Here is a 27,759-nt window from a genome sequence, read left to right on the forward strand (position 1 = left end):
CCACTCTCAGGACCTGTTGTCTGTGGCCTGAGACCAGAGACCCACAGCCAGGCAGAAGGTCTCCCAGCACAGGCCCAGTTAGCGCCCCGTCTGCAGTTCCTCTCTTGGTAGCATCACCCTGCTATATGCCAACAACTTGGGAGTCACTGTTTTAGAGAATCTGCCAAGCCCCAAGTTTGCCTTCGGGTTAACCCCTAACTATGTGTGGCCCATCTTAGGAGTTCCTTAGCGAGGTTTCTGTCTTGCACAGGTAGTCAGGTGAGTGTGCACAAAGCTCTGTGATCAGACCCTGTGGTGACCACACCTGATGTGTGCTTGTCCAGAGGGGGCTCACTGCCATGGAGTCTGCAGCAGTGCCTGGCCAGATGAGCATCAGAGGCCTCAGCAAAGGCCTTCCTGACCTTCCCCTGGGAACTCCGGATAGCCAAGGAGCAGCACCGTGCTCAGAAAGCCACAGAGCAGGACAGGAAACTTCACAAGCTCACCTTCTTCCAAGGCTTGGATTTTCATTCAATTGCAGGCTCTGTTGGAGGCTCAGAAGAGGCATGGTAGATGCACCTGACAGCAGTAACTTACCCATACCCCGAGAATAAGCCTCATAGCAGACACACCTGACAGCAGTTATCTCAAGAAATGAGGGTTGCCACGTGGAGGGTGCTAGGGGGAGGATGCTAAGTGAAGATGCTATACAAACTGCGTCCTTTTTTTTTTTTGAGACGGAGTCTGGCTCTGTCACCCAGGCTGGAGTGCAGTGGCCGGATCTCAGCTCACTGCAACCTCCGCCTCCCGGGTTCACGCCATTCTCCTGCCTCAGCCTCCCAAGTAGCTGGGACTACAGGTGCCCGCCACCACGCCAGGCTAATTTTTTGCATTTTCAGTAGAGACGGGGTTTCACCGTGTTAGCCAGGATGGTCTCGATCTCCTGACCTCGTGATCCACCCGCCTCGGCCTCCCAAAGTGCTGGGATTACAAGCGTGAGCCACTGCGCCCAGCCTCAAACTGTGTCCTTTTTACAAGCAGGTGCAGTTCTGTCCAGACTGCCATCACTGGGCCGTTCCTGTGTGTAAGTTCCCCATAATAAAATCTTGTGTCTTGCTTGTTGGCTTTGGGCCTCTTCTTCAGCTTCTTGAACCTGGTGCCATCCCTACTGAAATTAATAGGGATCTAGCATGGCAAAGGAACATGTGATGAAACACGCTCAAAACAGGGGCCATATCGGTTAAGAACTAAAGAACACCACATTGAGGACCAAGAAGGGAGGGGCTGGCAGAGAAACCTGGAGGAGGCTGAAATGCCTTTGGACCTGAAGAACTATGCATGATTCAATCCTTCCTCTAATTGAAGGGAAAGAAACTATTTTTTTTTTCAAAGCACCTGCCAAGTAGCAGGTACTGTGTCTACGTTCTCTTCAACAACCCAAGGAGGCAGATATTACTCTTACTTTGCAAGAAGGGTTTTTAAGTGATGGTCTTGAAGTCCCCAAGCAGGGACTGAGAAGCAGATTTACCTGGTTCCCAATATGTGCTGCCGCCCAGATCAACCAAATGGTCTTTTCAGGTCTGTGAGTCCATCCAAGGTCATCTCCTGCCTGCCCACATTGGGATGTTTGGGTGGAATCAGGCAGTCCAGGGTTGAGTGCTGGCCTTCCCACTTGTCCCCTGCAACCCTGGACTGGCTGTTAGGCCTCTCCAAGCCTCAGCTTCCTCCCCTCTATAAACCACAGCCGTCTACCACACACCATGCCATGAAGATCATCAGCCAGCACCTGTCAGGGCTGAGCACCAAATCCAGATAGGGTAAATGTGCACGAGTGGGAATGGGCATCAGGAGCAGTCGTCCTGATTTCAGATCACCTGCTTTGCATGCAGCAGTTGTTTTTCAGCTGTGAGACTAATTGTTCACAACTTGACAAAGCAGGTCCAAGTACAACACAAATTGCTACAACCTCTCGCCAGTCCTCAGCTCATTTCTTCCTCAGCTCTTCCTCACTTGGTGGGTAATTAGAACACTTGTCAAATACAGAAATTTGAAATCACTAATGTGACTCTCAAACTTATTGCAGATCATTAAACATTTACTAGAGGTGCATAATGCAGAGATGTGGTAAATGACATTTCTTCACAGAAATTGTTGAGCTTAGAAATCTTCAATCATTTCATTTTAGGGGTGAAGCAACCAAAATCTTGAGAGGCTGGTGGTTTGGCCAGATCTAAACCCGAGGGGTTTGTTATTCCGTTTGCTGTGCTTGCTACCACTCATGGTGGACTATTAATTCTCACCTCCACTCCTGGTTGCTTTTGAACATGTGGGGTGAGCTTGGAGAGAGCCAACGTCCTAAGATAGAGGAACACTCCCGATGCATTTTGCCCCCTCCAGTGAAGGTCAGGGTGCTTCTCAGTCCTGGATTCCTGCCTTGATCCAGCTGCTGCCTTTTCTTTGTCTGCACTGGTTTCTGCTCCATGCTGGGGGGACCATCCTTTTGCTCCTCTCCTTTGTCAGATCCAATAATACTAAAAATGTTGAACTCTGGTGAATTTCCGTCCAGACAATTGCCAGGGACAAAAATAGTGAAATGAGAACAAATGGGAGTGACCCAGAAGACAGACTGCACCCAGAGAGACCACAGACTCTGGAGCCAGGATGTGGAGGCACCGTCTAGGGACACCAATGTCCCCTGGCTTATGTCCTACATTGCCGGGAGGGAGAAATGTGCGCTGGAAATCTAGGTATGCCCTAAATTAGCGAGTGGAGATCATGGCTGCAAACGCTAGACAGAGCCAAACCACCAGGCTGAAGCAAATCTGTCTCAAATGTTGGGTAACAGCTACACTGAATAAAAACATTCTGTGCATATGGAAGGCTCAGCCTCCAAAGGAGCTTGACATTTTTAACTATAAAAAGGTCTCAGATTAAATCCATGTGACCTTGAGTGTAACAGGAACCCCGGTAACACCACACTTTTACCAATCAAATGAGAACTCCCAAGACCTTTTTTCCTCTCCCCTTCTGTTTTTCTTCTTTCAGCATTTAATCCTCGAGCACCTCCTACCTTGTGCCAGGCACTGTGCTAGGCACTGGGATCAGATGTGGAAGCAGAAAGGGCCGTTTCTGCTGCACAGAACTCACAATACAGGGAGGACCGTGATCCATCTGTGAAGGTGGGAGATGCCTCAGGGAGGTCCCGGAGGGGACAGAGAGACTGATGCTGAAAGGACTGGCACGGGGAGGTCATGGAGAAGGATGGAGAGCAGTTCAGGTAGAAGCAACTGCGTGTGTGAAGGCTGCATGGTGGCAGATGCTCGGCCTGTGTGAGGAGCTAGACAAAGCCATGCATGCCGCTCAGTGAGGAAAACGACAGGCTCAGGGGAGGCTCGAGGGATGGGCTGGGGCCAGTCAGAAGGACTCTGCAGGTCATCAAAAAAGTTCAGATGAGCTCAACAGTCATCTCTGAAGGGCTTTGAGAGGAGGGCTTATCTTTTACAAAGGTTATCCCTGTTGTGTGTGGAAACTGGACTGGTACAGGACAGAGCTGAGAGGGAACCAGAGCTTGTTGCTGAAGTTCAGTGAGGTGTGTGACAGTACCTGAACAGCAGCAGTGAATGGCGAAAAAGAGAAATGATGCCCACCAGATGTCATCTGGAATCAGAACTGATGTGTGAGGATGGACTGGGAGCCGGGCCCAATGGGGTGGAGGCCATGTTTGCTAGGTGCCTGTATGTGCTGGGCATTAGGAGAGTGTTTCCTCAAAAGAAGCCACCTCTGTCATTCATATGCCAGGTCCCTGTGCACCTACTGTTAATGGTGTCCTCCCTTGACTGACTGTACCTACTTGTCTTTAAAGAATATGGAAAAGCCTGCAATGGTATCAACACTGTCATGGTTTTTTCAAACAACAATACTATATATAATCAATTTTTGAAGCACCTAAGCAGAGTTGAGCCTCCTTCTAGAAGAGCTTTGAGAGAATACAAAGCTAAGATTTTATTCCTACCATAAATGAGCTCTGGCCTATTAGGGAAGAGAGAGAGACACCCAGTTATACTACAGTGTGAAAAGTGAAGCAAAAGGAATAGAGGGGAGATCCTTGGGCCCCTGGCACACAGAGAGGCATCAGTGAACAGGTGTCTGCCTGGGATGGGATGGAGGAGTCAGGGAAAACCTCAAGGAAGAAGTGATGCTGAAGCTGAAGCTTCTAGAAGACATCCCAGGGCTGTTCTTGACAGAGAAGGAGGGAAGCGTGTTATCAAGACAAGGGGCAGGAAAAACTTAGTTCTGGGAGATGTGAGTACCTGGTCTGGCATTGCCAGAGCTCAGGGTGTGAGGATAAGAAGTGACAGGTGAAGGTAGAAAGAGGGTAGAATCTGGACTTCAGTCTGAAGATATGTCACTGAAGGGCTTTCAACAGGGAAGTGGTGTGGCCACCCCACATTGTAGTAATCTTGGGGACTGCCAGATGGGTGCCAATGCAGTGGCCAGCCCTTGTTAAGGGGCCCAGGTGAGGTTCCTATATGGAGTCTAAAAAAGATGCAGCTGGTGATTAACAGGGATTGATGACAGAAGCGGTGGGGAGGGGGAATGCAGGTCAGGGTAAATTATCCTAGGTTTTTGGTTTAAGTTTAGGCACTTAGTAGCCTAAGAACACAGGAGAGAGGGCTCTATTGGGGAAAAGAAAACTATGCTAGTTCTGGGCATCTTAAGTATGAGATTTGCAGGACATCTTATTTATCCATACTTTACCTTTACCCTTGATTGAAAGGGTGATTACATAAACACACACAAAGTAAAATAAAAATATATGTGGAAGATAAAACTAGAAAGATCAGAGGAAGGTAGGCATTAATACAAAGAACATGTACTGTAAGGCCCTTGTGCTTATTAGAAGCGGGTCACAAATGCTTCAGAACAGGCTACACAGACACAAACCAGGATTGGTTTACACAACTCAGGGCCCAAAACGAATTTTAAAAAGCCACAGAAACAAACAAACAAAAAATTACCCTGCTCTCAGTCCCCAGTCTTTTCCTAAATTGCATACGAGAGAAACGTCCTCTGTGGTCCTGAAAAGAGAGGAGGCTGTGTGATAGAATGAGCAAGCTCTTCAGCACGGTCCTTCAGTGAATGCCACAGCACATTTCACATAGCTGTTTCTCACAACCTTCTCCAACGGAGGCACGTGGCCTAAGCAAGCCATTCAGGAAACCATTGAGAAGGGCCACAAGTGTGAGCTTCAGGCTTCATCCAGGGATAGATTTGAGAATTTCTAGAAGGGTGCGAGGAATAGAAATCCTCCCTAAATACTGTTCCTCTCAACAGAATCTTTCAGAAATACCAAAAGGCAGCAAGTTCAAGTTCATGGCCACCCTGCCCAATAAATACCTGAAAAGCAGTTACTCCACCAGCCAGGCAATAGGCTTGCTAAGTTGGTTAGAGTTGTGGGGGAAGCAGAATGATCAAGTGTGAGGGAAGTTCAAGTTGAGCCCTGCCACGTGCCTCATGGAAAGCCCCTGATGCTCTGCAGAAATGTGGGAGGCTGACAAGAGGGGAGAGATGACTGGAGGAAGGGAGGTCATGGGGCCTGGTGTGTGGGAGGGAAGTGCGGCTTGGGCTTCTGTACTTGGGCAACATTGGGATGTAAGTGGATGCTGAAGGTGCGTAAGATGGCTCAGGTGGGATGTGGAGAAGCTGGCTGAAGACAAACCCTGGGGCAGCCTGCATGTCAGTGGCAGGTGTGAAGAGGTTCCACCAGTGAAGGGGAGGAAGGGGGAGAGGAAATCCTGGAAGCTGAGCAGAGAGATTGTTTCAAGAAGAGTTGGTGTGTACTTATAGTAGCTGCCTTTAACCCCTCTGTAAGTGAGTGTTTTTGATAGGGTAATATTAGCTGCTATAACAGATAATCCTAAATATCTCATGGCTTCATACAGTGTGTGTTCATTTCGCACATGAAATACAAGGTCTGATTGGCTTGGGCGTAGTTGCAGGGGTATTCTGCCAGCTTCAGCACGCACTTCCAAAGCCATCCTGGTTTGTCAACTTCTAGTCTGGAGAATAGTGAGGATGGTGTGTAGGGCAGTCTCCTAGGATTTATGTAATATGAGTCACAACAAAGTTGGCAGTTTAAAACAATAGAAAATGACTTCTCTCACAGTTCTGGAGTGTGCAAGCCTGAAATAAAAATTGTAGGGCCATGCTCCTTCTGAAGGCTCTGCAGACTCCTTCCTGGCCTCTTCCCAGCTCCTGGTGATTCCAGGAAAACCTTGGTTTCCTTAACTTGTGTCTTCTTAACCCCAGTCTCTACCTCCATTTCCTCCATTTTCACTGGTCATCTTCCCTGTGTCTGTCTATACATGCCCTTAAGTCCAGTCGCTGGATTTAGGGTCTGCCCTACTCCAGTTTGGCCTCATCTTAATTATAACTACAAAGGTCCCATTTCCAAGTGAGGTCCCTTTCACAGGTGCTGGGGGTTAGGACTTCAACATAACTTTTTCCTGGAACATAACAGTTCAAGACAACAATATGTACGAGGTTTTCGAGGGTCATATATCACTCTGCCCACACCTCCGTGGTTGAAACTGAGCCATGTAGCTATGACTACAACACACTGAAGGCTGAGGAAGGTTGTTCCCTGTGCCCAGGAGAAAGGAAAAGGTAGCAGGAGGGCAGCTAGTCAGCTCCACCATACCGCAGGGCAGGGAGGTGGGGGAGCACACTGGGACAGAATCAAGGCTGTCACAAGGGGGAAATGCAGCCAGGGAATGCATGCTCTGAGGGACGATCCTGGATGTGAAGAGAACCAAGTTAAGAGGAAGACACGCCTGTAATCCTAGCACTTTGGGAGACCGAGGCGGGCGGATCACAAAGTCAGGAGTTCAAGACCAATCTGGCCAACATAGTGAAACCCTGTCTCTACTAAAAATACAAAAAATTAGCCAGGCCTGGTGGCGGGCGCCTGTAATCCCAGCAACTCAGGAGGCCGAGGCAGGAGAATCACTTGAACCTGGGAGGCGGAGGTTGCAGTGAGCCAAGATTAGGCCATTGCACTCTAGACTGGGCAACAGAGCGAGACTCTGTCTCGAAAGGAAAAAAAAAAGGAGGAAGACGCAGGGGTAAGGGGAAGCTTTTTGTGCAAAATGAGAGAACTTTGAGTATGTTTGCAGGCAGGTAAGAAGCCGGGGGAAGGGAGCAAATCCAGATATGTGGGGTCAGAGAGGACGGGTGGAGACTTTTTAGAGGGGGTGGAACAAGGAATACTGGTGGAAGAAATCAGCACATCCCTGAAGCTAAGTGTGGAAAGGCACAAATCCTGTGAAATACCAAATGATAAAAGACAAGACAGCTGCGGTTTGCTTGGCTTTTTAAGCCCTTTACCTGATTTCTTCTAGGCCTAACCTGAGACATGTTTGTTTTGCACAGCTTATTGCATAGATTCAGTCACCTGTACTACACACATTATACGCAGATACGTTAGGAACGTCTCTCTTCCAAGCACATTCCCAATGTGCTAATCCTGAAAGCGCTTGCAGAAATGTTGGGTCAACCAGAAGACTGCTTGCTGGCAATGTACTAAAACAGTAATGAATACTTCAGCATCATGTAATTATGTATCTGCTGCAGAAAGAACAGGGGGCTAGTCTAGCTCTTCCTGGTGTGGTACCACTAGCCCTGAGAGGCTCTGATCCACAAACCTGCACCACTTGGGGTAAGGAAGTTGTCTGCAGAGTCCACCCTTAAAAGGGTAAAGCAGAATACTGCTTTTAAGCGGCAGAATCCTGATGGCTGTGACATGTATAGGTGGCCTGTGTGTGAGCAACTGGTCCTCACGCAGAGGGAGAAAGGGCACAGTTGCCCAATCACCAACAAAACCAGCCTCGTGGCCTGAACAAAATTAGCCTGTTTGAGAGCCTGCTCATAAGCTAAATAATTAAGTATCCATTCCAGAAAACAATACGAAGATTGGTTTGTTGGTCTTCTGACATTCATTCAATGTCCTCTATGGGCAAAGGCAACTTGTGAAAAGCATGGCATTGAAAGTACCATACTGAACAACTGTTTTTAACAGCTCCATGGGAAACCCTGAGGGACTGTTGATGGGTGTAAACCAAAAAGTATCCAAGACACGTCTCAATTGATTTAAAAGTTCATTTTGCCAACGTTAAGGAATGCCTGGGAGAGAAAAACATGGAATCACAGAAGAAAAACATGGAATCACAGAAACAGTCTGTGGTCGGTGCCTTTCTCCAAAGATGAATTAGAGGGCTTCAACATTTAAAGGGGAAAAGTGGGCTGGAGGGGAAAGAGGGAGGGTATGGTAACCCACATGTTACAAGAGAAAAGCAACAGGTAGGGAAATAGTCAATTATCTGTTCATCTGGGGCTCAGTAAATTAGTACTTTCCATAAGATAAGGAGAATCCAGAGTAGCTACCAGTGGAGATATTTAACCTTTTATCGGCAGCTATTTGCTTAGGAACAAAAGGAAAGGCAGTTTCTTGCATGACTCAACTTTCAGCTTTTTTTTTTTTTTTCCTTTTTGGCTTAATAAATCGGGGACCCTAGTTTTTATTTTTTTTTTCCACCTGGGGATAATATTACTAATGATAATTATTATGGTTATTGGTACAGTAATAAAACACTTTTTGAGCATTTATTATATGCCAGAAACTTGTGCTTAACATTTTATACACTTTAAATCATTTAATCCTTCTACTAACCTTATCACAGATAAGGCCTCTTATTATCCCCATTTCCCCATTTTACTGATAAGGAAGGCACAGAAAGGTTGGGTATTTTGTTCAAGGTCCCACAGCGCTATGATAAGTCGCAGAAGCCAGGACCTGAATCCAGCTTGTGTTTCTCCAGAATCTGCGCTACTAATCAGTATGTAACCTGCTCTACATCACAAGTGTTCCTATCTGTTTTACATACTGGGCCTCTGTTGTAAGGTCTCATTTAAATAAAGGGTCTGGAAAGTATATAATACAGCTTTTTAAAAAAAATTTTTTTAGATGATCTATTAACATTGAGAAATTGGTGCAGTCCATTTGGAAGGACCATGTGTCCTTGAAATGCTGGTGGCAATGATGACCTGCCAGTTCTGAATCACAAAGAACATGACAAGGGTGTGGTGGGGGAACAACTATACAAAAACTTTGACACAGAAAAGCAGCAAAACAGGAGCGAAAAGTGAGCAAAGAGATGAATCAGTGTGAAAATGGATTGCATGAATCCGATTTTTGCAGGCAGGCCTGGTGGCCCACAGTAGGGAAAGAGTTCCCACTCTGTGATTTCAAAAGCCTCTTTATTATTGCCTGGGATACCACTGGAAAAGAAAAGCAAGGGTCCAGGAGCCGGGTGGGGGGAAGCACAGGCCAGCACAGAGGGTCAGGGCAGGCTCCAGGCCCAGCAATGCAGCTCTAGGCTTCTTGTGCAGCTGAGTTCCCTGGGAAGCAGTGACCTTGACTTCACGGCTAAGTCTTGCAAGAAAAAGAAAAAGAAAAAAAACAAAACAAAACAGAACAACAACAACAACAAAAACCCTGCACAACTGTGTTTTTCGGATGCCTGAGAGCCGGGAGGCTTTTTTAAAGGCTTTGTTGAAAAAGGACTTTTTCTGTGTTACTTAGAGACAACCATTGCTTGCCAAAACACTAGGTAAAAAAAAAAAAATCGCAAAATTCAAGAGCTGGAAAGAATATTACAGGCTGCCCAGTGTGTCCCAAAGCAACTAAATTATCATTATAAACTTTGTGGAGACACAGACACACACACACACACACACACACACACACACACGGGCCTTTGGAGTGTGCTGACTTGAATTCAGCATATTGTCCACATCTAATCTAGAAAGAATACAGTTCTAGGGTCCAGAGCTAATATCTGGCAGCAATATTGGCTAAGATGAATTCTATTACACAGTGGAGTCCTAAAGCAGCTCAGGAACGCTATCAGAAGAGTTCACAACACACGCTTTTACATCAGCCCAAAAGTTCATGTAGCCCTTTCATATGCAAGCCATCTACACTGTAATGCAAATTATATTTTACCGTGCATCATGTATTTATTATAAACTTAAATATATTTACTATCTGTAGTAGTAGCAGCAGCAGAAATAATATATTGATAATCACTGTTGATAACTAGCATTTATTAGGTGCTTTCCATAAGGCAGGCAAATACTTGTATAAACATTTCAAATGCACTCAATTCGCACATAAAGTTTAATGCTTTTGCATGAATTATGTTTTACTTATTTTGCCACCATTCCTCCCCATACCCCATTACAATGTGAGTTCCATAATGGCAGAGGTTCAGGGGTTTTTGTCTTCATTATTAACTAAGCCTTCAGTTCCCAGAACACAGGAGGCATGCAAATATTTTCTGAGTTGAATTAATTCATTTAATCCTCACAATGACTGTAAGGGATAGGGATTGTTAGAATTCCTAACTTACAGATGGGGTAACTGGGGCACAGAATGGTTAAGTAACTGGCTGGAGGTTGCACAGTAAGTGACAGAATTAGGATTCAATCCTGGGCCATCTGACTCCAAACCCTGTACTTTTGGCGAATCCATAGCATTTCTATTTTAATAATGACAATAGCTAACATGTACCAAGTGCTTCCTGTGTGCCAGGTACCACACTGAATGCCTTCTGTGCACCCTCTCATTAATATAACAGTTCTACAAAGGAGGCTATTATTATTTTAGTCACACATTTTAGAAGGATCCTCTACCTCGACCAAAGTCATTCTGTTAAGTTGTGTGGCTAGAATTCAAACTCAGGCCCGCGTGAGTTCCAAGCACATGCTCATAACCATTGCCCCGTTCTGTGTCCTGAGCCATCCTTCACGGAGAGAGATACTGTGCACTCTAGCTATGGGTCTCCCTTCGCTACTCTTTAAAAATTTTATTTTAGATTTGTATCTAATTTAAAAATGTTCATACTATCTTTTTTCATAACCCATATAAAGTTTGGGTTACTAAAAAGGACTATCATTAAGTGAAAGAGCAGCACCGCTAGTCTGAGGGGTGAAGGTGAACTGAACCAGGGCCAGCAAAACCATGTCGGGCCATGACAGGAGGAAGTGGTGCCAGCGGCAACTCCAGATCTGTGATGCACTAAAACCCTTAGGAAGGGATTCTGGAAAACCACTTTCCTTTGGGAAGGTACCAGAGGGATGACTCAAAGGGAACCTGCAGGGCTGGGGAGGGTTAGAGACAGGAAACTGATCCCAGTCAGGTTGGTTGGCTCTGCCAGCTGACAGGCAGGCAGTAGTAGTGGGAGGTGCCAAGGGTGGGCAGTATTTAAAACAAAGTCATAGGCTGGGCACGGTGGCTCACGCCTGTAATCCTAGCACTTTGGGAGGCGGAGGTGGGTGAATCACGAGGTCAAGAGATCGAGACCATCCTGGCCAACACGATGAAACCTTGTCTCTACTAAAAATACAAAAATTAGCTGGGCATGGTGGCGCGTGCTTGTAGTTCCAGCTACTCGGGAGGCTGAGGCAGGAGAATCACTTGAACCAGGGAGTTGGAGGTGGCAGTGAGCCGAGATGGTGCCACTGCACCCTGGGCTGGTGACAGAGGGAGACTCTGTCTCAAAAAAAACAAAACAAAACAAAACAAAAAACAAAACAAAACAAAACACAAAGGCATGAAGCCTGGGTGCTGAGGCTCACGCCTGTAATCCCAGCACTTTGGAAGGCCGAGGTGGGAGGATTGCTTGAATCCAGCAGCTCAACAGCAGCCTAAGTGACATAGGGAGACCCATCTCTGTAAAAAATAAAAATAAATTAGCCAGGTGTGGTGGCACATGCCTGTGATCCCAACTACTTGGGAGGCTGAGGTGGAAGGATCACTTGAACTTGGGAGGTCAAGGCTGCAGTGAGCCATGATCATGCCAGTGCACTCCAGCCTGGGTGACAGACTCAAACCCTGTCTCTAAAAAATAAAATAAAAGGATGAAAGAATCCACTTCTCACATTGAAGGGCAGGATGTAATACCAAGGGAAAGGTGGTGGTCACCACTCAGGCCCACACACAGCCACTAAACCATGAGCTGTTAGTTCAGCTCATTTCTTGATGGGTTGGGCTTTGAAAAGTGATAGAAGCAATCTTAACACCCAAGTGGCAGACACTGTCTGCAGCCTGCTGACTGGGACCTCTTGAGAGCCAGAAGAACTCAAAGGTCAGTGCCGTACAGTTCTTCTGAAGCTACAGAGAACATCAGGAGCAGGGTGGGGACTTCCTGGGAAGCTGAGATCTGGGGAAACTGCTGAAGCACAGCTCTCAGGGGGAACCAAGTCCCAATGGAGCTGGCAACTGAAAATTTTCTTTATGCTTTAGGTTTGGAGCATCTTATCTGTCTTCTGCCATCTATGCCTAACCTAACAAGATTGAAGGGAAGAAAACGGAGGAGTCAGGAAGCTGAGCTGACCAGGTCAGTCTTTGGCTGGATACTAATTGAGTGGTTCCCAAATTTCAGAGCTAGAAAACACCACTGAAATCAATTAGTAAGATCTTGTTAACTTCATTTGTTCTTTAAAGCGGGAAACCGGCTCAGCAGGGGAAGTGGGTTTCTAATTGTTATGCAGTTTGCTACAGGACAAGATTGTGATTTATCTCTGGACTCCCAACCCAGTGTTTTTTCCATTGCTGTCTCAATGAGGCAGCTAAGAGCAAAGACACACACCTGTACTCTGGAAAACTTTCTTTCTTTCATTTTATTTTTTTGGAGGTATTTTTGTCAGGCAGGAGTGCAGTGGCATGATCAAGGCTCATTGCAGCCTCAATCTCCTGGGCTCAAGTGATCCTTCCACCTTAGCCTCCTGAGTAGCTGGGACTACGTGTGTGTGCCACCACATCTGGCTAGTTTTTAAATTTTTTGTAGACGTGGAATCTCATCATGTTGCCCAGGCTGGTTTCAAACTCCTGAACTCAAATTATTCTCCTGCTTCAGCCTCCCAAAGTGGTGGGATTATGGGTGTGAGCCACCATGTCCGGCCAGGAAACATTTGTTTTTATAGTTATACTCCTTTTTTCCCCAATAATGCTTGAAAGTTTTGACCAAGGAGAAAATACATTCTTAGTAATCCCCCAAGATAGCAGAGGCTCAGCAAACTGTTCATGGATAAAGAGTAGGGCCAGAGTATGATTTGATCTTAGAAAGAACTGATGTTGCTACCAGATACCAAGCAAAATCTTGGAAAGGGAGGAGATGGGTCCTTCAAAAACAGGTGATGACCAAGGTTCTGGTATGCATCCTGCCGCTGGCTATCTGTGGGAACTTGAGACAGACTATTTCTGTGAGCTTCACTTTCCATCAGTAAAAAACGGAATCTGGACTAGATGAGTGGTTCCCACAGTGGCCCCAAGCTCAAGGATTCTGATTCGGTAAGCCTGAGAATAAGGGCCCTGCAATTATTATTATTATTATTATTTTTAAAATCCCACAGGTGAATACATGAATGTCTGCCCTGGACTGATAGAGGGATGGGAGGATGGACAGATATATTTGATGAAAATTGTTAACTGCAGGATCTAGGTAGTAGGTATACAAGAATGACTCAACTATTATATATGTTGGCAAAAGTCCCCCAGGTGATTCTGATGTACAGGCCAGTTTGGCATCCTCTGGACCAGATGCCAGCCTCAGACTGAGTTCAGGGTACTTCACTGCCCCTCAGGGCAGCCCCAGGTGCCACCTTGGGAAAAGGGAGCTGGTGTGAACCTCAGCCTTGTTCTAGAGTTTAGTCTGGGCAGCTCCACCTTATTTGTTTATACACAGGAGAATTTGTGTAAGATTCTACTGCAAAGTGTACCAACAATGGACCCACTGCTTAACGTATATAAACCACTTTATGAGTTGGTTGTTAAGGCCTTACATAGATCCAACTGTTTATGAATTTACAAAATTACTTAAGGTTTGCTGTGCAAGATGGAATGAAGGCTTTAAAAATGAATATTATATATATGTGCGCACGTGCACACACACACACACACACACACACTCTTGGTTATTATAAGAGTCAAGCAAGAGAGGAGAGTTCAAGCTCAGATCTCATGGCCATTGCCATGGTCACTGCAGCACTAGCTGCCACTGAGCATGCCTGGGCCCTGTTTGCACCTCTTCTGCCTCACCCACCACCCCCTCTTTCTTTGGTCCATTTCTGTCTGGTCCTCAACTATAAAAGGTACATTTCTGGTTCAAGGCTGTATTAGTCTGTTCTCATTCTGCTAAAAGGACATAGCCAAGACTGGGTAATTTATAAAGAATAAGAGGTTTAATTGACTCACAGTTCCACACAGCTGGGGAGGCTTCACAATCATGGCAGAAGGTGAAGGAGGCGCAAAGGCACGTCTTACATGATGGCAGGCAAGAGAGCATGTGAAGGAAACTGCCCTTTATAAAACCATCAGACCTCACGAGACTTACTCTCACGAGAACAGCATGGGAAAAATACTCCCCCATGATTCAGTTACCTCTCACCTGGTCCCCTCCCATGACACGTGGGATTACGTTATAGGAACTACAATTCAAGATGAGATTTGGGTGAGGACACAGCCAAATCATATCAAAGGCCTTGGCTGTTTCATTTGCCAGAGCATCTTGACTCACCTCCTTCAGACCTTACTCTAAGACTCTCTCCCCCATGACACCTTCTGTTGCTACCACATCTGAAACTGCCACCCACCCCTGACTACTAAGTCCCTTCCCTTGTCCTGTGTTTCTCTTTAGAAATTATTACCAATAGCATACTCAACATTTTACTTATGTGCCTTGCTTATTATCTGTCTTTCCAGACTGGTTTGCAAGCTCCTTGAAGGCAGGATTGTTTTTGTTCATGGCTGTGTTCCTAGTGCGTTTGACAGTGCCTGGCATGAGACATATTTGGTGACAGAATGAAGGGCTGAACCACGCTTGTGCTTTATATACATCATCTGTCACCTGCATGGCAATCTAGAAGAGTAGGAACCAGTCCCTTCCACAAATGGGAAAGCAAGGTATTTTCTAGAGGGATGAGGGCCAGCTTTTCCAAACCCGAGCGCCTGGGATCATTCTATTTCACCACTCTACCTCACACGACCCCGGCTCACTTCCGAGGGCTGACATGTTTCTCCCTCCCTTCCTGTACTAACAGCTAAACCATATTTGGGCCTGGAGAGTTTATTACCCTGCTTAAACAAGACAGGACAGAGTTGAAGGTGAAATGCCCATATTGTTCAGTTAACTCCTTGAAGCAAACAAATCATTTGATAACTGTACACCACACACCAGTAAGGACTGCTCAGTGAACATCAACATCCCATCAGGAAACAAGACCTTCATAAACCATTGTCTGTTGATGGTGGCTCAATGCGGGTTATATTTCACAAAAACGAGTATGATCCCGTCCAACATGTATATCACAAAATGACCCCAAGTGCCATACATTGAAGCACTATTCACAACCACAATGACACTGAAATAAGAAAGCAAAGGGCTTAGCCTGTAGAATCCTGCTGCAATGGATTCTGACCTGTGAGGCAATTCTGTTGATGCAGTGTACCAGCATTGCTATTTCTGCAGCCAAAGAACACGATTACAAATGTGTGCCTTTAACCCAAGGCAGCCCTGACTCAGTAAAGCCCAGAGCTTCATGTGTCTCCTGAAACACCTGCCTTGTCTGTCACACTGCTTTGTATATGGATGTCTGACTACCTGCCTACCTGGGCTGACTACAAGTACAAGAGGACAGAGACCTTGTCTGCCTACTTCACGGTGGCTTCCCCAGCACAGTGCCCAGCAGATGCCTGGCTCGTGGAAGGCATATAAATATTTGTTGAATCCTGCTCCTACCATGACATTTTACTCTGCTTACCCTTTATCTTCTAACTATGTAATACATGCACGATGGACTGTAAAAGTTTATCATATGCAAACTGAGGATGGATTGAGGTGTATATATAAGTAATCCATTCATAATAGTTATTTCAAATCTTATATTAAGGATGACATCAATGGGAGGAAATGAACTCAAAAAACATACTGAAGAACTGCAGTTTGAGAGCAGATAAGAAACTAAACTATTAAACTGAACTGGTATATCATTTAAAAATCTTTACAATGTAACTATGACAATTTAAAAATAACCGCCAAAGAACAGAAGTTTTTAAAACATCAGTATAGTCACACCCTACCTGATTAATGTAATCTTTCTCCTTTAGCAATGAAATAATCCTTGCTTTCTATGATGAACTTTCCAAAGACAAATATTTGGTATGCTGTTTACCTGTAGGCTTTTTCATTATTTAAATGTGTTCTTCTCCAAGATGAAAGTGGATCTCGGTGAGTCAGCTCTTTCTTCACTATCTTTGATAGCTAAAGCTGAACTTACTGCATCTCTCCTAAAACTAACAGTGACAACATGCAGGTAACAAAAGAGGTAATTGGTCTTTGGGCTTAAAAATGATAGTGATATCCAAGTTGTAACTTCATCAGAACAAAAGGGAAAATGTATCAAAAACTGAATAAAGACACTATTACTAATTGAACCTAGTAAGAATTCCCTTTTCAATGCTACCGGTGGCCAAAACTGCTAACTGTCCACCAGAATCAATTCCCTTGGGCCTGGGTAGATGACTTAGACTACATTTCCCAGCAGCCTTATTTGCTTCTCAGTAAAGCCACATAACTGGATTCTAGCCAATGGAATGCACCCAGAAATGTTGTGTGTCTCTAACAGGCCTTGCCCCTAACCCCCTTCCTTGAGTGCTCCTCCACACTCTTGTCCCCTTCTGTCTCACTGGATGGAGATGCCTCAAGAGCTCTTGGAAGCCAAGAGTTAAAAATGTCAGAGCCTCCTTCAGCCTAGGTCCACGAGTGCCTGCAAGGGACAAAGGCACTGCTTCATTAAACTCTTTTTGGTTTTTTTTTTTGAGACGGAGTCTTGCTCAGTTGCCCCAGGCTGGAGTGCAGTGGCGTGATCTCAACTCACTGCAAGCTCCGCCTCCCGGGCTCACACCATTCTCCTGCCTCAGCCTCCCGAAGAGCTGGGACTACAGGCGCCCGCCACCACGCCTGGCTAATTTTTTTTTTTTTTGTATTTTTTGTAGAGACGGGGTTTCACCATGTTAGCCAGGATGGTCTCGATCTCCTGACCTCATGAGCCACCCGCCTCGGCCTCCCAAAGTGCTGCTTCATTAAACTCTTAAAAGAAAGAGGCAAAAAAGAAAATAGTCATGTTATTTCTTTAAAATCCTCAAAGTCACAGAAACATAATGCTTTGCTGGGTGTGATGGTTCATGCCTATAATCCTAGCACTTTGGGAGGCGAGGCAAGAGGACGGCTTGAGCACAGGTCCAGCATAGTGAGACCCCATCTCTGCAAAAAATAAAAATTAGCCTGGCATGGTGGCATGCACCTGTAATCCTAGCTACTCAGGAGGCTGACATGGGAGGATGGCTTAAGTTAAGGAGTTTGAGGCTGCAGTGAGCTATGATCATGCTACTGCAATCTAGCCTGGGTGACAGAGTAAGACCCTGTCTCGAAAGGAAAGAAAAGAAAAGAAAGGAAGAATGGGAAGGAAAGGAAGGAAGAAAGAAAAAGAAAGACATAATATTTCTTTCTGTTTGTTGTTTTTTTGTTTTTTTTTTGAGACGAGGTCTTGCTCTGTCACCAGGCTGGAGTGCAGTGGCACAATCTCTGCTCACTGCAACTTCTGCTTCCCAAGTTCAAGCAATTCTCCTGCCTCAGCCTTCTGAGTAGCTGGGATTACAGGCCCACACCACCATGCCTGGCTAATTTTTGTATTTTTTTTTTTTTTTTTTTAGTAGAGATGGGGTTTCAGCATGTTGGCCCAGCTAGTCTCGAACTCCTGACCTTGTGATCTGCCCGCCTCGGCCTCCCAAGGTGCTGGGATTACAGGCGTGAGCCACTGCACAGGGCCTCAAACATAATATTTCATGGGCACCTTGAAAAACTTAGCACAACATCCTTGCTAAGTGGAATGCAGTTGATGTACAACTATTTTTATTAAGAAGAACCCACTACTTCCTTCAGCAGCTTATTGCATCTATAAACAGTTTCCTGATCAGTATGATAACAGTAATAGTAGCTAACCATTACTGAGCAGTTGACATACACCTGGCTCTGTGCTAAGGGCCTTCCAGGCATCTGCTCATCTAATCCTCACCTGAGGAGTGAGTACTATCATTATCTCCATTTACAGTTGACAACACTCAGTACAGAAAACATGAGATTAGCCCAAGGTCACACATACTAGTGGCAGAGCCAGGATTCAGCTCAGGCCATCTGAGTCCAGAGTCCCTGCTCTTAACCACCATCCTGCCTGCCTGTGGCTGTCACTTCTATCCCAGACTCCTGGACAGCTAACCTTACCACCTTACCCCATATCTCACAAATACCTGATCTTTTACATTAACAAAAGTTATCTTTTCATGTGGCTAAAAAACTGTAGCTCTTTTGAATTTGCCTCATCTTTTCAAACAGTTCCAATCTCTTCACCACTCCAGTCTCTCTTTTGAAGGTTCCTGTTCATCTATACACATGCTGAATTATGTCACCTAGAAAGGGACTTCATAGGTAAAATGACATTAATAATAGTACTTCCCCAAATGGGTTGATGTTAGGATTACTGAGGTTATTTATGTAAAATTCATGTAAAGCCCTAGACACTAGTAACAGTACTTACTACGGACAAAGTAAGCCAGCCAGTAAGAAACATTAGCTATTATTTACCTTGTATCTCAAATACTGCAGCCTATGATTAGATTAGGTTCTGGTGTCTATAGCACACTACTGACCAGATTAAATTTACTGTCTACTTAAATACATTAAAAAAAAAAAGTGAGCCATTGATAAGCTGTCTCCCCTATCCTGCTAGTTTTCTTTTTTTTTGGTGACAGGGTCTCACTCTGTCACCCAGGCTGGAATGCATTGGTGCAATCATGGCACACTGCAGCCCAACCTCCCAAGCTCAAGTGATCCTCCTGCCTCAGCCTCCTGCGTAGCTGGGACCACAGGCGTGTGCCAATGTGCCCAACTAATTGAAACACATTTTTAAAAATAGAGACAAGGTCTCACTTTGTTGCCCGGGTTGGTCTTTAAGTCCTGGGCTCAAATGATCTCCCACCATAGCCTCCAAAAGTGCTGGGATTACAGACGTGAGCCACCGTACCCTGCTGCCAGGCTGGTTTTTGTCTTTTCAACAGGTGTGATGCTTTACCTTTACTGTGGTTAAGCTTCACCTGGTATTTACCCACTTTCCCAGGCACTAAAGGACTTTTTGAGTCTTGCTAGTTCATCTTACTTGGTTTCATATCACCTACAAATTAGATGATTAGGTCCTGGAAATCTATACAGTTGTGGGCTTGAGTGGGCAAACATAGGGCCTTGGGTTCTCTACTAGGAAGTTCCCTCCTGACATTGATCCGCTGTTCTACCCTAGCTCAGCAGCCAGGCATAGAAAAGGTGACTATCTTGATCACAATAATCTCATGCCAGCATTTCTAAGTGCACATATTCTAATTCTATGAACTTCATGAGACTTCCTAGCTCAGCCTTTCAGTGGGCTAAGAGAAACGGGACGTGTTTAAAGGCATAGCTTGGTTGGAATGGGGAACTGCAACAACTACACTTTCCCAGGGGCCCAACAATGAAAAGTCCGCACGGGGGCATGTCTGACCCATTCCAGACAAGGGAATGGAGGGCCGGTATAGGGTGGGATGCTTCACAGCTACTCAGGCTTCAGAACGACCCAGCAGGAAGAGGAGGCTGACATGTGGAGCTGGATCGTGTTAGAAATTCTCACCCCAGTTCCACTCTTCAGAGGAACAGGGCCTCAGTTCTAGAATGTCAGGCTGGCAGAAAGAAATCTGCAGCCAGCCGGCCCAGGCACAGGCAGCCCCCCCCGCCGCCCCGCCGCCCCCCCGCCCCCCCCCCCCCCCCCCCCCCCCCCCCCCCCCCCCCCCCCCCCCCCCCCCCCCCCCCCCCCGCCACTGCATGTAGCAGGCTGCAGCGTGGAAGGGGAAACACGGGTTCCAGGAGCTTGCCCTGCATGTGGTGTCTGGCTGCAGCAGGACTTGCTGAGACTGCCTTATAGTGCGCCTGCAGTCGAATGCTTTGACCCTCAGGCCAGGAGCAGCTAAAATATTTCACTCCTTCCTAGCTCTCTCAGATGCCCACGGGTAGACTTTAGAGTGGTGATTCTTAAACTGGAGCATACATCGGAGTCACCTGTAGGACTTGCTAAACACAGACTGCTGGGTCCACCCACGGCGTTTCAGTGAGCCGTGATCTGCTCTCCTAACAAGTTCCCAGGTGATGCTGCCGCCAGTCTGGGGATCACACTTTGAAGACCACTAATTCAGAGCAAGAGGTGTCAGGAAGAGCTTCAAAAATCCCTGAGAGAGGAAGTTCAGAGAGAGAAGGGCCTCTTGGGTGCCCTCTGTGTGGACAGCAAGTGGCCTGATGGGAAAAGTAGAGACTGTCTCAAGCCATTACTTGGTTTCTCTGCTTGTATTTGTGATCATTTGGTAGCATTATTTTCTTTCTGCTCATCCCTTCTACAGGTTGTGGGTATAGCTAAGGGATTACATGAAATACACACTAAAAAGATGGGGAGGGGGCTCTGCAGATAAAAGGGAGAAGCAGCAATTCACCTTTCACAATGGAGAAGAGTTGTTGATTTTGGTTTTTCTCTGTTATTTTTCAAATACATGTCAAAGAAAGTGAGAGGAATAGTGTATTTAATATAGTTAATGGCTTAAGGTCAAATATATTTCCAAACTCAGAGGAAGGCTAATATCAGAGCAGGAGCTCACTGGCATGTATGGATAGATGAACCACTTTTTAGCAAAAAAGAGCTTCAGAAAGGATTTGTACTGGCTGTTGGTGAAATCCATGGACATAAGAAGAAATGAATAGTTCTTTGCATGCCCTTGGCTTGGAGGCAGTTACCTAATATTTCATATTTTACCATCAGCAAAAGGAAGAAACCTGGAGATAAGATGCCACAGATGCGTAATTGATTTTGAATTTAGAAACGTTAAGTCCTGTTTAATACCTAACTCCTGTCCTCAGGAACATTCAGACTTGTCAAAGGAACTCACCTTTGAACTAATAGAGAAAGCTTTCACTCTAATGGGGGGTAATTGTGGGAAACTAAAAAGGAGTGAAAGATACATGAAAGAAAACCATCCTGGCTGGACTTTGCTGGCTTCGTTCAGGGACAATTCATGGAATGCCGTTCACTCCCGTCCTACCGAGCTAATGAATGAACACATTCGACTTTCCCTACCCTTTCCTAGGAGACTCTCAAGCACGAGAAGATGACCCTCTATTCCCAGAAGTCTGTGGGCTCAATTCGAAAACGTCAGTGAGACACTTGCTTCCAAAGAAGTTATAAGCACAACACAATGGAAGTCTGAATTTATGGTAGCATTCATTTATAGAATCAGAAAATGCTTATATTATTTTCAATAGATTACGATCAAAATGAAAACATTTATTTTTAATTTTAATTTTTTGAGACAGGGTCTCACTCTGTCACCCAGGCTGGAGTGCAGTGGCATGATCACAGCTCACTGCAGCCTTGACATCTCTGGGCTCAGGTGATCTGCTCACCTCAGCCTCCTCAGTAGCTGGGATTACGGGTGTGAGCCACCACACCCAGCTAATGTATATATATATTTTTGTAAAGATGGGTTTTTTCCATGTTGCCCAGACTGGTCTGTAACTCCTAGGCTCAAGTAATCCTCCTACTGCTCAGCGTCCCAAAGTGCTAGGATTGCAGGCATGAGCCACCGCACTCGGCCAAAAACACAACATTTAAAATAGTCTCAGAACTTTGGGACTCTTGGAATGAGATGGGAGATCTCATGTTGAGAAAAAATCCTTTTCTACATTATAAATGGATGAATTGGACCATCCAAAGCTTATCTTGTCGACAACTGCAGTGCATTTAAAATAGCCTCTAAGGCAGCCTTCCACTCACTCCATAATCCATTTTAGGTGAAAACTAAGATGCCATTGATTATAAGGTATGTCACTATTTCACATAAAAACAGGAAGAAAAAAATGTTAATGAGAACTTCTTTATTTAGAGATGCTAAAATGAGAAAAACAAAACCCTGTGAGTCTCAGCATGGATGGGAAATCCCAGGGTACGGTGCAGAGACTGGGGATCAGATCCAACTCCCAGTCTTGGGCGGGGGGTGGCCCTGCTCCTCCGTAGCTGCCCAAGCCTGGGGAAACCACTTCCCCTCACTCTGCCTCAGTTTATTAATTGGTAAACTGTATTTAACTGGTATTAACAGTGCCTACTTCTCACTATATTATTGAGATAATTAAATGTGATCCTCTGTTATAGTATTTAATACGTGCCTTGTGCTTTTTAGCTGTTTTAGTGCCACTGTTACTATAAGTCTGGCAAGGGTAGAATTAAGAATTTAATGAATCTTAAACGCTTTTTAAAACTCTGAGTGACTTCACCCAGTCTCAGTTGCTAAACCCTTACACATTGTTTAAAATACGTGGTAATGGCTTCGCTTCCTCGGTACCTTAGTTCTCTAGAGATGAAATGAAATTATCTCTAAAATGGAGTCAAAGCACCTTCTAAACTGAAGAATCAGTCAGAGCCCTAAGGAGCTGATGACTCAAACACAATGGGTGATAGTTTGCATATTGCTTTGCATGACATTTGCATGCTACTGGTTCATTTTTTGCCTGAAGTGAAAATCCACCCACCATCTGCTTCTTTCCTGGTCCCTTATGATCCCCTAGGTGTTGAGTTGGCTGCCTCTGCCCAGGAAAAATAAAGCAACTGGCATGCATCAAGCAGTTACTGCATGTGCCTCTGTGGCTGGTTAGCTTGGCAGAGTAGAAGGGCAAGTTCTATCAGGGCATGGAACAGACCACATGGATCAGGTACCCGCGTCACTGTGGACCATCCTACATGAATGGTCCTACGTCCTCTGAGTGGCATGGTCGTTGACTCAAAAACCCATAAAGCCACAAATAGCATCAGGCAACATTTCCAGAATACAACTAAGTGTGCAGATGTCTGATGGTAAATCAGATGATACACAGCTTAGTTCCTGACCATTGGCAGCTTCCCAAATCAAACCAGGGCAAAGCTTCTCTTTTCTTGTGTGTGAATAATTATGGGGGCAGTGAACATATAACAAAGATTTTTTACTCTCAAAACTGTCAAGATGTAAAAAAAAAAAAAAAAAAAAAAAAAAAAAAAAAAGGCACATGACAGCTAATATCTAGCAATAAAGAAGAAAATTTAGCACTTCATTAATCAGGACCCTGTTGCCAGAACCTTCTGCGGCTCTAAGCATTTGTTTTAAACTGAGCCCTGGGATTCCTGACTGCTCGTCAATCAGTGATAATGGACTTACATTTCTATAGATATGATCAAAGCTCACTTAGCTGTTGTTTCTTGGGAATAACTGAATATTTCTGTAAGCTCAAACACCTATATTATTAGTATGGCAAACTAGACAATGATCCTATAAGATGATATCAGTATCTATTGTTTATAAAAGAGCTGCGAATGGCACGCTAGTAAGCATCCTATAAATGATCCTTCAGATGGCGCATAAAAATACCAACTCACATTGTTCTCAGGTTTCCTGAAGTATGACCCAGATGTGAAAAGCACACCAAATAATCAACTACAAAACCCCAAATTTATATCTGGATACTGGGGCTAGAATACTGTAAGCATAATTAAGTTTATTAGGTTTTAGAGGTAGTATTTTATCATTAAGCTTATTAGGTTTTAGAGATACTGCTTTTTTGATTTTTTTTTGTGTGTGTGTGTGTGTTATGGCTTTATTAAGTATAAAAGTATCTGTTAGGCTTTTCAAATGATTGGATATAACATGTAAAACATCATACTTTTTTTTTTTTTTTTTTTGGAGACAGAGTCTCACTGTGTCGCCCAGGCTGGAGTGCAGTGGCACAATCTTGGCTCACTGCAACCTCTGCCTCCCATGTTCAAGTGATTCTCCTGCCTCAGCCTCCTGGGTAGCTGGGACTACAGGTGCGCACCGCCACACCCGGCTCATTTTTTTTTGTATTTTTAGTGGTGATGGGGTTTTACCATATTGTCCAGGATGGTCTCAATCTCCTGACCTCGTGATCTGCCCGCCTTGGCCTCCCAAAGTGCTGGGATTATCGGTGTGAGCCACCATGCCCGGCCAAAACATCATATTTTTATGAACACTTAGAAACACCAAGAACTTCAGTTATATTAACATTTCCAAAACAAATCCTAAGAAATATAAAATAACCAAAAGATAAACCTTTACAACTTTACTTTCTAAAAGTGCCACTCCTCGTGGGATAATTTTTAGAGATTATCTAGTTCAATACCACTGCCTTTATAGATGAAATCGAAGTCTGGTCTGGAAATGGGCACCTAAGTACAACAGAAGGCAAGAACCCAGAAGATGAACACTTGGGACTGGCAGGTCCCTGGACAGAGGACTGGAGCTTCTGAGATACAGGCTTAGAAGCCCCGGCTAGGTAGTTGGCTCTGTTAAGGAGCCTGGAACTTTGAAGGAAACTATGTTTAAAAATGAGAAAAAGGCATTGGGGAGGAGTTGAGTCTTGAATAGTTGAACATAAAGGTATTCCAGCCAGGAAGTTGAGGTAACTTCTGACTCAGGTCATCTGGTGAAAGGCGCTTCCCTGGGAGGTAGGGGTGGGCCTGTTTCCAGGAGCAAGGCACTCAGTCACTTCCTTAGTCCCCAAGTGGGCCAGGAAGCAAACTCATTTTAAAGGACAGGAAACCAGACATAAATGCAAAAGGTGAACGTGAGTGCAACAGCTGAATCATCCACTTGGTCTTACTCAATTGGAGCAGACAAAGAGGAATTGCCTCCTTTGCTGCTCTCCTCTGTCTCCCAACCAGCTCAAGATCAGGAACTGAACAAGAGGCCAGGGGCTGGCCCCTCAGTGTGTTTTAAAAGCCCCTGAAGACCGAAGATTCCTGTCTTTGAAGCTGCTCAAACGCTGGGGTGGGAGAGGAGTAGCAGATGTGCTGGTTCTTTTCCATCTGTCCCCATCCTGGAGGTACTGTCCTGGCCTATGTCTGTGTCCTGGCAGGCTGACCTCCCTGGGCCACTCGTCAGCTGGCTTCCTGCTGGGGTCAGCTGATGGGAAGGTCGGGCAAGAGATGGGAGGGCGGGCAGAGAGAAGTCAGCGTCTCTCCTCCCATTTCTCCCAATAGCTCCTGCCCAGTGGTCCCTCATTAGTGACTCCCACTATCCTTGGCTCTGCTACAGTGTTTCCTTCCCTGGTTCCTCAGGGTGGTCAACTCCTTCCTGGGGACCTCAACACTCCTGGCTGGTTCTCTCCACCTCCTTCATTCGCAGCTGACCCATCTGAGTTGGAGTCTGTCTCCTGTCAGAACCCTGACCTGACACAGGGGAACAGCAGCCACAGGGTAAACATAGCATTTTACACATACTTCCATTTACTGGGCAGAATTTTACAAGGAAACGTAAATATATATGTTTTTACAACATGTATTACACATTTCTCCACCTCTTTCATGTTAGAACATGTAATTACATTTCATGTAATACATGTTAGAATATTTATTGTAAAACATATATATATATGTTTATATCACCACATATATACTTTTGAAATCAACAGACCTTCACAAACACCAATGTTCAAGCCCCCAAAACCGCCACCAGGTCAGTTCGCCCCTTGTTGTCCAGGATCTTTCCTGGGAAAGGATGCTTTACTAGGAGGAATGGAGGCTGCCTCAGCCTAAGTTTGCTTTGTAAATGGAAGTAAAATTAAGGTGAATTTCTTGATTGCCTCAAGGGAGTTGGTGTTCTGGGCTGCAGAGGCAATAGCAACTTAAGCTGGAGACAGGGAAGGGGAAAGGGAATCAGGAAAGATCAGACCTCAAAAAGGGTGGAGCAAGCAGGAGAGCCCACAAAAGCCATGTGACCTAGAGGAAGGGGAAAGAAGAATGAGAGTCCTCACAGCCCTTCAGCGGGGGAAAAAGTCCTGTACTTTTACTACTTTCAGAATAAAGAGTCAGTTCTTTGGTAGAGGTCCCACTCTCAGGCCAGCATATTTTGTTATGAAAGCGGTGGAGAAGTGTGTAATACATGTTAGAATATTTGTTGTAAAATCTGTAATTTAAAAATTCCCCACACCAAAAGTGAAGAAGCTTCAGTTATTGAAAAGAAAATCACAACTGCCAGGTGTGGTGGTGCAACCTGTAATCCCAGCTACTCAGGCTGCTGAGGTGGGAGGATTGTTTGAGCCCAGGAATTTGAGTCTAGCTTGGGCAACATAGTGAGACCCTGTCTCTAATTTTTAAAAAATAAATGAAATAAAAACATAAATGTATCTCATTCCCTGGCAATGCTGGATAAAGGAAGGGTTAACAACGATCTCTTGGCCAAAATTTCCTTTAGTTGAACCCGGACATGAGGTGACTGCAGTTTCTATAGGAATGTGCATAAAAGGAGAAGCTTCTGGGAGAGAACAGTGCAAAGTCACTAAGTAAAAATGGAGTCAACTGGGGAGTCATCCCAGGCTCCCTTCCAAACACCCAAGGCACTCGAATCCCCTTCCTTCCTCCTCATCAGTCTCACATCATATGCTCCTGCTAAGTTTTCATTGAGAAGCAGGTTCTGAAGTCAAAAAAACGTTTGAATACTACTGGTTTAGATTTATCACAGACATGTACATGAACTGCTATATGCATAAGTAACAGACTGCCTTTACCTTGTAATATCAACCTGATTGCTCTTAAATGCATTTTCATTCTGATGTAGAAGGCCTGTCTTTAATTATTTCTAATCATTTAATTTTTTGAGACAAAATAAAAACATCAGAAGGCATTAGAAATTAGCAAGAATCAAGACAGCTCATTTGCTTACCTGCTATCCCCAGCATTTGCAACATACAGCTTCCCCAAAAGGCAAATCACAATGAGGGCCGTGCAGCCACCAGATATATTATATGAACTCCTCTCTCGTTCTATCTGTAGGTCCTGGAGAATAAAACAGAGTTAGTGTTGGATTGTGTAGGATGTATAGCAAAAGCTTTCTCACCTTCACTCTCTTTACAGTCATCAGACTCTGAATGTGCTTCAAGAAGGGACTAGAAAAATCTTTAGTGCTTGCTTTCCTACCACCTAATGAGCATTTCTGGAGAGGACACTGGCATAAAACTGCCACATATTAGACCATGTGTGAACCAGAGACAGGAAACAATAGACAGCAAACAGAAACAATCAGACAAAAATGCAAATGAAATGTAAGTTGTATTCAGTAAATATCACAGCTTATGGAAAATTTAATCTTTGTGGATTGCATGAGCTGCTATGTGAAACATACACCAGAGAGGCTGAGAATGCCAAGTACTTGGACCTGATCAATGTTTTGTTTTGTTTGTTTTTCTGAAGACAGGGTCTGGCTCTGTCACCCAGGCTGGAGTGCAGTGGCCCAATCTCAGCTCACTGCAACCTCTGCTTCCCAGGCTCAAGTGATCCTCCCACCTCAGCCTTCCGAGTACCTGGGACCACAGGTGTGCGCCACTACGCCCGGATAATTTTTGTATTTTTTGTAGAGATGGGGTCCTCCCACATTGTCCAGGCTGGTCTTGAACTCCTGTGCTCAAGCAATCTGCCTGCCTCGGCCTCCCAAAGTGCTGGGATTATAGGCACGAGCCACTGCGCCCAGCCTTGCCTTTTTAAAGAGAAGGTTTGCTCTGT

At 45.1% G+C, this 27,759-nt stretch overlaps 1 protein-coding gene across 1 annotated transcript in view; it reads right to left on the bottom strand.

Moving 5' to 3' along the window:
• The window catches only part of PPM1H (protein phosphatase, Mg2+/Mn2+ dependent 1H), a 1,465,797-nt gene that overhangs the window by 116,794 nt on the left and 1,321,244 nt on the right, over nt 1-27,759 (bottom strand). Inside the window, exon 5 of the mRNA XM_050748428.1 lies at nt 26,924-27,036. Within this exon, the coding sequence (XP_050604385.1) occupies nt 26,924-27,036 (113 nt within the window). The remainder of the gene's footprint in view (nt 1-26,923; nt 27,037-27,759) is intronic.

This window comes from Macaca thibetana, chromosome 11 (genome assembly GCF_024542745.1).
Source record: "Macaca thibetana thibetana isolate TM-01 chromosome 11, ASM2454274v1, whole genome shotgun sequence".
NCBI classification, from domain to species: Eukaryota; Metazoa; Chordata; class Mammalia; order Primates; family Cercopithecidae; genus Macaca; species Macaca thibetana.